Consider the following 12,578-nt stretch of genomic DNA (forward strand, 5'->3'; position numbering starts at 1 on the left):
AGGGCCTGTTTTCTAGACTCTTCCCCAGCTCCATATGCCTTCTCTGGAGAAACCTCAGGACCTCAGTGTGTTTCTTGTAATAATGGGGCAAAACCTGAGCACAGCACTCGAGGTGTGGCCTCACCAGTGCCCAGGACAGGGGGACAATCCCTGCCCTGCTCCTGCTGGCCACACTATTGCTGATCCAGGCCAGGATGCCTTCTTGGCCACCTGGGCACAGCCTGGCTCACGTTCAGCTGCTGCCACCAGCACCCCCAGGTCCTTTCCAGCCACTCTGCCCCAGCCTGTGGAGCTGCCTGGGGTTGTTGTGACCCAAGGGCAGGACCCAGCCCTGGGCCTGATTGAGCCTCACACCATTGGCCTCAGCCCATGATCCAGCCTGTCCAGATCCCTCTGCAGAGCCTTCCTGCCCTCCTGCAGATCAATAACCCACACAGCTTGGTGTCACCTGCAAACTGACTGAGGGTGCACCTGATCCCCTCATTCAGATCACTGATAAAGATATTGAACAGATCTGGCCCCAGTACCGAGCTGTGGGGAACAGCACTGGTGACTGAACACCAGCTGGATGTAACTTCACTCTGGGCCCAGACATCCAGGCAGTTTTTTACCCAGAGAACAGTGTATCTGCCCAAGCCATCAGCTGCCAGTTTCTCCAGGATAATGCTGTAGGAAATGGTGTCACTGGCTTTACTAAGGTCCACACAGACTACATCCACAGCCCTTCCCATATCCATGTTGTCACAGAAGGAGATCAGGTTGGTCAGTCAGGATCTGCCTTTTATAAACCCCTGCTGGGGCCCAGTCCCCTGTCTTGGATTTGGCACATGATGGCATGCAGGATGAGCTGCTCTCTTTAGTTAAGAGTACCTGAGAAGTGGCTGGGTAGATAAGAATATAAATCTGGAAGTGGTTTTTTTTTGGCTTCCATTACATTTGGCATATTGTTGTGCCAAGCATCATGAAGATGGTGGCACGTCATAAAGACTGCCCTATAATCTGTGTGTTGTCCCTGTATAAGTGTGGTAATTTCCTTGTTTTGCTGTTGTAATGCTGCCTGCAGAAAGTGGTAGAGAGTTGTTGTACTTGCAGATCTAAAATTCAGCATATATGAAGTGTTGAAACTTTCTAGTAATAGGTAACTTGCACAAGGAAGGTCTATGAGCAAATTTCTTCTACATATCTTTATGCTATTGAGTATTGTTTATGGAATGCAGTATGTAACCTGTCTGCATTTATTCCCTGCATTTATTTTCTTCCTACAGAAAATTCTGAATGATTTGATTCTGTTATTTATTTTGAACATAGAAATAAATATAGGTGACAGTGCAAATTTAGTTTGACATTATTAGTTGAAAGAATTCCATTGTGAATATATGTTACTCATGGATACCTGTGATGCTCTGTTTTGGAGATGCTTTTTGTACTTGAACTTGATTAGTAGAAAAATTTCCTTATTTCCTACCCATGATGTTAAACTAAATTACTCATTATTATAAAATACTGTGTTATCCAGGATAAGACATTGCAATCTGACAATTTTTTAATGTAAACTGATACTTTGAATTTAGAACTAAGAGTTAAATTTTTTTGCAATTTGTTTTTCTTTTCTTTAGCTGGAGCCATCAAATGATTTCAGTTCGTGAGGCCAAGGCTATTGCAAGACCTGATGGTATTGAATGGAGAAACAAATTTATTTGTGTAGAAGGTAAAATATGTAGCTGCATTTTAATTTTTAACTTTAAGACATTAAATACATAAATCTATCAATTAGATTTTACCTCAGTTGTGTTTTGATAAATACATTGCATTAGTAGAGAAAGAAGTTTAACCAGTGTAAATAGCTTGTAAACAGTCCTGTCAAAAACATTTGAGAAGGAAGCTTTAAGTTCTAACGTGTTTAAAAATAGTACTCCTGACCTTTTCTTCAAGAGCACTCATCGCCCTGTTACTTTTGGAACAGGGCTTAAGACTTTGATAAGGAATGGCCTTTATACCAGTAGTGTGTGTTTTTCTGTTCAACAAAACTAGTTGCCAGTTTTGCTAAGTTTGAACTTCTGAAAAAACACATTAGGCACATACTCGGATTATTCCTGAAGAATTGTCTTTGTTCTAGAAATGCTCTGGCATTGCAGTGACCGGGTTATGTGTATGTTGATGCCCTTGTAGGTAGTATTTTTGGCTAGTGAACGTAGACTTTGTACAGAGACTACATGATGCCATCCAGAACTGGAGGGTAAACCCAGGCTACCTGTTGGAGTTGCAGGTCTCAGCTGTCTCAGTACAGAACTGAGCAGGACCACTATACAGGCAACCTGATTCAGATGCTAGTGACACCTTTCAGCTGCCATGGGGAATGTATATGGAGAAGATGAGCAGGTAAGCATACATAGGAGATGAAGCCTGCACTAAGGAAGAATAAGTTGATAGACCAAGAGAAGGATTTAGATGTAAGGAGAATGAAAAGTAAGGAAGGAACTGAGAGTTGCTGTGTAACTGGAAACAGTTGTCACAAAGGAGAGGTGGTGTGGGCCCTGGATAGAAACCAGCGGAGATTATTAGGATAAATATATCAAGGGTTGAAGTCTCAGAATGAAATAGGAATATAACTTAAACAGGAGACAAATGGTATGGGGAAAGTTGTTAGATACTGAGAAGATTTTGCTGGGGGAGGAGGAAAATAAGGCGGAAGTCCTGTGGCTGGACAGACATTCTTCAAGTTTGATGAGAATTAGGGTTGGCATATGTGTGTACTTTTCTGCATTTGTGCTGCTCTATGCAGAGAATCACCTTCAGTCAATTTCAGCTGCTGGTGAGCTTGGTTATTCTGTTGTCCAGAGCCCACCAACTTGGCCATACTTATATGAATGTCACTGTAAAGCCATGTGATGGGATTCCTGTTCTTTATTTGACCTTTTGGGGAAAAATCAAAAGTTATGGAAGAACACACTGAAATATGGTTGCGCTGGACTCTGTAGTCTTAGAGTTGAGAAATGTGAGAATTAGAGTATCTGCACAGCTGAAATGATTCAGAATAGCGTAGTGAGGCATAGCCAAGGCTCTGGTCTGAATGTGGGAGGTGGGAATGCTGGGCAGCTATGTTTGCTGCTGTCACATGATGCTGATCCACTGTGCTGCAGGAGGCTGTGTGTTTCAAGTTCTCAAGTATTTTATAACATTACAAAGTGCTTGAATAATTAGATTATCTTTCTGCCAGACTGGAAAATAGAATAAACATCAACATATAAAATAGACACGCTAGATTTTGCATTTAATGGTCTTGATTATGCACAGCTTTTCCTTAAAGTGATTTCATTTGAACTATTAAAAAAGGCAAAATTACCTATAGGTAACATATCTGATTCCTTCCTTGGTTCAAGACTTATTTGCTTTAGTCTTACATACCAAGTTTTTACTTCTAATTTGGGAGGGAAAAATAGAATCTCCTACTTTCACTCAAAGTAGACTTCATGTTTATAACAGCTGTTAAGCTGAACAAGGTTAATAAAATACGTAAATTTCTGTGTACTTGAGAAAACTTCAAAAGTTAGCTAAACATGCCAATATATTCCGTTTTCCAAGTCTTTGCCAAATTTTCCTGTTTGCAGAATAAAATTTCAGTAATTGGCACTATTGCATATATTTTTAAATATCTAAAATGTATTTGTTGATAGATTACACAAGTCTGTGCCTGCAAATTTCCACAATTCTGCATGTAGTACTGTATTTAGATTAGCTAAAGAAAAACTGTGTTCTGTTTTAAATGTTATGGGCCTTAAGGCTGATTCTTGCATGTATTTCTGCTGTTAGAGAAACAAATACAGTAGAGATGCTCTTTCCAGACACTTTAAAATATAATAGGCTTTTACCATGATGGGGATACAAAGATACAGAGAACCCTGCTTTTAGGTAATATTTTGAACAATCCTTTTCAGAAGCTCTAAATGACTAGTGGCTATTCTAGTTTCAGTTGTCATCCAGTTGTCCAGTTGCACATCTTGTCTGTATCAAGTAATATCCAATAATGTCTTATTGAAAAAGGAAAAGTTAGAAATGGGGCAATTTTATGAGGTAATTACATTGATAATCATTTAGGGAAATCAAATCAGAAGCCATCTACGTGCACCTGATCCATATTTGTAGTTTCAAGTCTTCCAGAACCACATGCTAAAAATAATTTTAAAAATAATTCCTCAGGGCTTGGTCAGCAACAGTTCTGGAGTTACATGATATCTTGTAGTTTTGTTTGGAAAAATTATTCCCTTTAGCCTTTCCCTCAAGCATCAGTGTTAAATCTGTGTTACTTTTTTCTTTTAATAGTCTCATCTCTCTGTGTGAACAAAATAACTTATAATAAACTCTTACTGTCTTGATGGTTAGAAAGTGTAGTGGTGTAAAGAGTAGCTGATTGTAAAATTATTCTTGCTGTGCTTCAAAGAACCAGTTTCTCTTTTGACAGTAAATATGCAGGAAGATTAAAGGGAATATGTGAGTTAGCTTTCGTGACTGGAGTGCCTTTTTTCTACTGATGGTTTCAGAAGATTGTACAGTTCAGCCCTTGTTGCTTTAAAATACAGATATAACCTGGTTCAACATCAAGGTCCTAGCATTAAAAAAGCAGTTACCATCACACTTATGGTACACAAATGAAATACTGTATTTGTTCACACAGTAAGAGACATGGAATTCTTGATTATACTAGATCATGCTCTCAAATAATGGGACTGACATTACAGAACAGTGTATGTTTTATTTGGTTGCCAGTTTTTGTTCTAAACTAGAAGCATGATGCATTCTAAAATAAAATAAATCTGCCTGTAGCTGTCCACTGAAAACTAAGTAGTTTGAAAAGAATCCTTTCAGAAAACCACTAAATACAACATTTATTGCATGAAAAAATTTCTTGGTGAATTAAAAAAACTAGCAGAAATAAAAACCTAAATCCATGGAGTATGTACCAAATTTGAAATTCTAGTCTCCATAAAGGCACAAGATTTTCTGGTGTCTCTGTTATGCTTTATTTTACTATGCATCACTGTCTGAATAAAAGTAATTCATAACCAAAACTACAAAAAATTGTACGTGATCTAACAAATACTTCTGTTATTCAGTGGTCCTGGAGTACTTGCATACATTTTACTATTGTGAAACATACTTCAGCAGTTCTCTTCTAAGGAAGAAAAGATGATAAGATTTGTTTTTTAGCACACTGTAATGCATAGTCCCTGTAATGCATAGTCCCTGTAATGCATAGTCCCTGCATCATAAGATTTTAGTATCAATTGCTTTAATGCTGGCAACCTTATCAGTACCAAGAAGTACTTTTTCAGTCTTGCAATTAAAAAAGTTCCAAACTATTAATTAAGTTAGGATAAAAAAAAGAGGGGAGGGAGAAACATCACATTAATTTGTAGTCAGTTAGGATGCAGAACCCCCAAATAGATAACTTCTGAACAAATACTGCAGAATAGGTATGAAGTGATAAAATATATTTTACGATAGTTGGTATGTCTTATATAAAAAGTTATAGTAAATATTTTGCTATATTCTCAGTATTTCACTGAGAAACTGTTGAATTAGATGAACCTAAAGTGAATAGTTCCAAGAGTCTCATGTGTAATAAATTTCAAAATATTTTAATATGGAAAATCATAGTCTGATATGTTATCACAGAGTGTTGAGTTGTAGAAGGTAATTACTACTGCATAAATTCAGAACAATCATAGTTCTGCTTCAATAGATAATAATAACCTGAGTTTATTTTGAATTACATATCATTAGAGCATTCATTGAATCACAGAATAGTTTAGGTTGGAAGGGACTTTAAGTATCTCTTTCCAACTCCCCTGCCACTGACAGGAACATCTTTCACTAGACCAGTTTTCTCAGAGCCACAATCCACCCAGGCCTTGAGCACTTCCAGGGATGGGGCATCTACAGCTTCTCTAAGCAACATCTTCCAATGCCTCACCACCTTCACAGTAAAAATTTCTTCCTAATATCTAATCTCAAGCTTGCCCTTTTTGGTTTAAAGCCATTCCACCTGGTCCAATCACTACACGCTCTTGTGAAAACTACCTCTCCAGGTCTCTTGTAGGCCCCTTTTATATACTAGAAGGTGCTATGAGATATCTACCAGAGCCTACTCTCCAGACTGAACAACCCCAGCTCTCTCAGTCTGTCCTCTTAGGAGAGGTGCTCCATCCCTCTGACCATCTTTGTGGTCTCCTCTGGACTCCCTCCAGCAGGTCCATGTCCTTCCTGTGCAGGGACCCCAGAGCTGATGCAGCCCTGCAGGTGGGGTCTCAGCAGAGCAGAGCAGAGGGGCAGAATCCCCTCCCTGGCCCTGCTGCCCACGCTGCTCTGGATGCAGCCCAGGACACGTTTGGCTCTCTGGGCTGGGAGTGCCCATGGCTGGGTCATGTCCAGCCTCTCACCCACCAGCACCCCCAAGCCCCTCTGGGCAGGGCTGCTCTACATGACTTCTCGCAGACTGTACTCATGTCTGGGGTTGCCCTGACCTAGATGTAGCATCTTGCACTTGTTGAACTTTCATGAGATCCTCATGGACCCACTGCACAAGTTTGTGCCTCTGGATGGCATCCTGTCCTATAGTGTCAACTGAACTGCTGAGCTTCGTGTTATCTGCAAACTCCCTGATGATGTTGTCCATTCAGGGCATTTAGAGAATTCATCATTTGGGGCTTTTATTCCTTTTATTTTCTTTTTTATTTTCTTTTTTTTTTCTTTTTTTGTTTTTTTTTCTTTTGTTTGTTTTGTATGGGTTCTTTTTTTCTTGTGGGGGGATTGTTTTGGGTTTTTTTGTTGGTTGGTTTAGTTTTGGTTTGGTTTGTTTTTTTTTTTTTTGATAAATGTTATGTAGAAGGAAAGCTTGAGAACCAAAGAGGAATTGACTATTTAAAACACTTTTGGGAAGCAATTATATGTTTGGTTATAGAGACAACCAAACTCTAGATTTTTTTAACAGTTTTCATGTTTTTTTTTAATCTTTCAGAGCCCTTTGATGGGACAAATACTGCTAGAGCTGTACATGAGAAACAGAAGTTTGATATGATCAGAGATGAATTTGCACAGGTAAAAAGTTAATCTCATGTAATTTTTCTGGCCACTTTGTTTTTCATTATAGTTATGCTATCTTAAATGCTAGTCATTAAACCTGCCCATTTCTGATGTTTTATACTTTGTACTATAAGTAATAAAAATGTGGTTTTTTAAAAAGTATGGAAAGATAATTTCTTAAGAGTATTCATTAATGTCTGCCATTAAACTTCAGGTTTACACTGAAATGGATACTCAAATAGTAAAAATCTTTTCTCTTAGATTTTCTTGTGTGTGTAAAACCCTTAACAATGGTTAATAGCTTTAAAATTACTATTTTGTTTTCATTCATTATTTATTCCTACATGAGTTTGACTGGTAGTAGATAATATTTTATACTTCTTACTATTCCTTTTTTTTGATAAATATCACCACTAAAATAATGGGGGTTTTCTGATTTTTTGTATCTTACTTAGATGGGTACTTTTCTTTAGGAAAACCACATTCATAATTTTAGAACATGAGTATTTCAAACAGGAACTTTCACTGTCCCAGTCAGGGGAGAGAAGGACACTGAAACAAGGAAAAATTTAGACCTTGGTTAAACATATTTTTTCTGAAAATTTTTGCTACCAGCTCTCTTTTATGCTTGTCTCCTATCATAGCTATTGCATTGGAATTGCAACTCAAATTCTAGTTTTCTGTGATCTCTGACTATTTTTTATCTAGTTATGACTAGGGATTAGTGCATAGAACTGGCTTCCAGCTTTAACCAGTTAAGACTCCCCTATTAAGTTGTTCTTGGAGGTTCATGTTTAGTCCAGTTATTCAGGTCTTCAAGTAACTTGAAGGCTTCTCCAGCAAAAAGTAATTCAATGCCAGATACTTGTAATAGAGCAAATGCTATAAGAGACACCTTAGTCAGAAAAGGATAATATTTTCTTTGTAATTCTGTTTAGGAATGTTCATTAGTTTTTCTTTTTTTTAAGCATGTTAGCATACAAAACACTGAATTGTTCACATACTTGTACATAAAATAGTTAATTTTATCGATCTGCTAGAGCTATGTTTATGAAGTGGTTTGGGTTCTCACGATACTGTGGAATCAGAGTGAATTTCTCTTTTCAGAGTTTTCAGTTAACAAAGTTTGTTTCAAACCTCTGGTTTTCTGAAAAATGTAAAAGCAGATGCTTGATCCTAGCTGTCTGAAAGCAATGTACTAGGGTGATACAGCCCTGAAAAAATGTCCTTTTTACCAGATACCTTAAAAATGACAGTAGCTCTTAAAGTGCAAGAACTTTTTAATATCCTGCACCATTTTTTAATATAAGCTTAAGCAATCTGTTATGTCTTTGAGAGAATTGTTCTTCATGTGGTTTTCATTATACATTGAGAGTAAATGACTTCTGTATAAACACAGGAGGGACACTGCAGTTTTTTGCAGGCTCATGATGCAACAGATGTCCTGAAACTCACACTACAACATAGGAGAAAGTTGAAATAAGCTATTGTAGAGACACAGTTAAGTTCCGGAAATGACAGTGCATAACATAATTTACTGGGGACTTGGACATGTGTGAATAGAGACAATTATTTTGCAGTTAGAGTACTAGTGTAATGCTTAAATATTGTTAACATCTCTGTCTCAAAAAATTCAATCTGTTCTTGAAAGGCTTTACTTTCTTCATTAGTTCATTGCATTTTGTGTACTTTTTGGATTTTGCTTCCCTTAAAAAATCCCAAAAACAAATGAACCAAAAAAACCCTTCAACCCAGAAACATATTTTTCAAGAAGGGGAAAAAAATCAACCTTAATTTTGTGGAACTGTGATGTTTATTGCTTATAATGGTATTTAAGTTTTAATGGCAAAGATTATATTGTCTTTTTTAAAAAAATCTTGTGGTTTTTTCCCTCAGGCTTGGCGGTTATTACAAGACAAGAAAGACCTGGACTGTATATTACCTTTAAAAGCAGCCAAACAGAAAAGATAACTAGCTTCTTTCATTTTCCACTTTTTTTGGATCCTGCTGAAATAAAGAACAGTGTCAAAATCAGGAGGCACCTACCCCATGGTTTTTACGACCTGTTTTTCTCTGTAAACTTTTGTTAAGGAAATGTTTATAAGGATGTGGCATATTTTATTATCGGTGTTTGTTAATACAGCTGTTAATTCAAATATATACTTTCTGAAAATGCTTGCATTGTTGACTTCTAGAAGAAACTCACAGCAAACAAGAGGAATACATCTATTTAAAGGAAAGTACGGGGATATACTGACTTGTTTCTTGTGTGATCTGTGTAACCATTAATTCAGACAGATTTAACTATGAAAGATAGACATTCAAGGTTGAACCATGGGCAAATCTGACTACATCCTTAAGGCACAGTGCACTACCAACTTCTTGATGAAGAGAGAGTCTGTGTTTTACTTCTGCTCAACTTAGCACTTTCCAGTTTTATTTCACTTTTACTTGGAATAAAAAGCAACTGTTTATGAGAATTAAGCTAGATTATGGTTGGTTGTATTGTGAATATCAAGAACTATAATCTAAACTGGAATTTTAAGCAACAGTTGTACTGTGAAGAAGTTGAAGTAAAAAAGCTCAATTCAATGCACATAAACTCTTCACATTCAAACAGAGTAGGAAGGAAAATTTTTAGTGCTTCCTTTTACATATTTGAAGTAGTAGTGATGTGTCTTTTGGATAAGAAGACCAAACAAAATCAAATCAGTGCTAAAATAAGCTGGGCTTCTCGTTTGGTTCTGTGTAAATGTTAGTGAATTGGTCAGCCACTGTAAATTGAATCTAAATATGTAATATTGAAAATTACAGCTCTTCCCAAAAAACTGCAAACGTTCTCTTAGACCTCCTATAGCACAATTTGTGTGTCTCATATATTTGTTATTGAAGACCAATTAATTTTGAAGACTGTATTTACCACTGTCAATATCAAATTCGTACTTCCATTTTTTAAGTTTAATACTTTATATGGTGTCCAGTGTAATAAAGTTTATATCTGGAAGATACGGGTTATTTTTCCAATTTATGTTGTTTTGTACTGAGTATTTAAAATATTTGCTATAATTAAGTAGAATAGAAAATGCTTCATGAGGTAAGACCTGTGTTGCAATTCATCAAGATCTGTCATGGCTATTCTGCAGTATATCTGTGAATAGGCAAAAGTTTGGTTCATTACATTCTCTAACAAGAGTGTGAAAACCCTTATAATTGTAAAATAACAAGCATTATGTCTTCTTGTGCAAACTTTTAAGTTCTAGTTTATTTAGAAGTTCTAAGTACTGTAAATTATATGCCTGATGTGAGATTACTTCGTACACACTTCATCACAGTCTAGTCTATGTAGAATTTTGCCTTGTTTCTGCGATTGACTTTTCTTCTGCAATTTAAACTGTCTTTCAGTTTTAATATGACTCTAGCAGTCCACTGAAATGTTCTTCCTTCTTGCATATGTTCACCCTCGTTGCTCTTTCTGTATAGGAGGATGGTAGACTTGGGTGTCAGTGAAGCATTCACTTTGATTCACTTTATGTAAAATTGAAGCACAAGATTTTAGGACAGGATAATGTCTGGATTCAAAGATGCTCTACAAGCTCTATGTAGATTCTGGGAAAAGGGAGTGTTGGCTGTATCTTCTTAAAAAATATATTGGCTATATCTTTGTCTAGAAAATTGAAAACTTTCCTGACTTAGGATAAATAAGAAGGGACATAAATGTTTAAAGTTGGTAAAAATATATTTTAAGAGAGCTGAATGTGAGAAACAAAACTTAATAAAATGCATAAAACTTTCTTATGAGTTTGTATTGCATCACCTATTGTGTCAACATTTCTTACACCTTAACTTAATGCTTCATGTTTGAAACCACTTCTTCCTAACTCTTTTTAAAAGGTTAGTTTAAAAAATTGTGGCATCTCTGAGCTACTCTATTAAAATTGCCCTACCAATTCTGTGGTATTTTTAATACTAGTTAAGGTCTGTAGCCTCAATGGTCTGTATCTTTCAAAAGAATCCTTTTGTATTTTTTTCTTAAGTTTATCTCCTGATATGCCATGAAATAACCAGAAGTTCTAGATGAAAGTTTTTCCCAAATTTTTTGGAACAAGCCTGTTGATAGAATATTTGTTAAATAGTGGGCTGCAACTTTGTCAGAAACTTCAGATATAATAACACAAAATAAACATCTTGGGGAGAGTGGGTAGGAGCTGAATTTTAACTTTGGATTCAGTTCTGTATAGTCTGAAGTTGTTAGAGGTTTAATGTCCTGGGTTTTCATCTTCTCTGGACAGGTATCCAGAGTGAAAAATGGCTAATGGCTATCATAAATTTAGTAGTAAAGTTAAGTTTTCACTTTTCCTCAACTTCAAAATAAAAACTTTTACCTACTTATCCCTTGGAATACGTCCTAGCAGGAATATTTTTTTTCTGAGAGCTCTTTGGTAAAAAGTAATATTCACAACTGACTAAGGTTTTAGTATGTGTGCAAGATGTTGTCTTCTCTGGGATTTGTTATTGCCTTGAAATACAACTGCTTTAATTCAGCACTTTTTTTTTTTTTTTAATTATTATTCTTGACTGCTCTTTTTGCCATTGGGTTTTCTTGTCTTTTCTTATGTCACGTGTCAGACACCACTAGTGTGTTCTCTAGGATTTTAAGAACTCTCTTCAGTCCTTCAGGACTAAATTAACAGGTTCAGAGGTGCACAGTAGGACCAAAGGTTGACAAGAGCTTCACATTTGGTGACAGTAATGCAGAACTATGATAGGCTATACACTGTGAAACTTAAAGTTTCTCTTCTAGCTCTTGCTCTCACCTGTCCTGAAATGTGAATGTGTAAGTGAACTCTCAGTACTTTTAGGTGTGTGGACAGTATAAGGTGTTATTTTTTAAAAATCCCTCACAAAGAAAATATAAATCAATTTTAAGACTCACATTGCAGGGTGATGATAAAAGGATGATTCATATAAAAATGTAAGATGATTTATATGAAACCTGAAGTTAGCATTTGTGAATAAAATATATTTATGAGTCCCATACATTTATTTGGAACTAATTTTTACTTGAACTTGGGTTACTGGACTCAATTCACAGTATATTTGATGTTAAATTTAAGTCCATCAGCAAATGTCACTCTTGATTTATTGTACTGTACGTGCTATGGGTTGTCCTGTATTTTGTGGTTTACTTTTTTTTTGCCTTGTTCTCTGTAATCCTTGTGTATTCATATATAAATATTTCCCTTGATTTTACTGACTATGATGCTTGTCTGAAGAGCATGAAAGAATGTGCGATTTTGGTCCATTTACAGGTCAAATTCACTTGTGAGAAGTACAGATGGAAATAGGTTGAAGGGTTTCTGGTACTTGCCTTTCCTCTTGCTGTGCTGAAGACTGAATCAAAACTTGTATGTATCAATGAATCAAAACAATGTATGTATGTTTCATCTATAAGCATTTCTAGAAAACTTGTAATGCTCTTCCACATGAAAATTGAGAAA

General features: G+C 36.3%; 1 protein-coding gene across 3 annotated transcripts in view; it reads left to right on the plus strand.

Annotated features, from left to right (window-relative positions):
• TENT2 (terminal nucleotidyltransferase 2) overlaps positions 1 to 10,871 on the plus strand; it is a 45,050-nt gene extending 34,179 nt beyond the window's left edge. Inside the window, exons 13-16 of one of the 3 annotated variants that reach the window (XR_015281146.1) lie at positions 1,617 to 1,708; positions 2,267 to 2,379; positions 7,016 to 7,095; positions 8,977 to 10,871. Coding sequence is in view for 1 of the 3 variants with exons in the window: in XM_023944581.2 (XP_023800349.1) it covers positions 1,617 to 1,708; positions 7,016 to 7,095; positions 8,977 to 9,051 (247 nt within the window). In the remaining 2 variants the exon portion in view is untranslated. Of the gene's footprint in view, positions 1 to 1,616; positions 1,709 to 2,169; positions 2,380 to 7,015; positions 7,096 to 8,976 lie in introns of all 3 variants that reach the window. The other 2 variants (XR_015281147.1, XM_023944581.2) reach the window with 2 other exon arrangements.
• The last annotated feature ends 1,707 nt before the right edge of the window (positions 10,872 to 12,578 follow it).

This window comes from Cyanistes caeruleus, chromosome Z, assembly GCF_971803275.1.
Source record: "Cyanistes caeruleus chromosome Z, bCyaCae1.hap1.1, whole genome shotgun sequence".
Lineage (NCBI taxonomy): Eukaryota > Metazoa > Chordata > Aves > Passeriformes > Paridae > Cyanistes > Cyanistes caeruleus.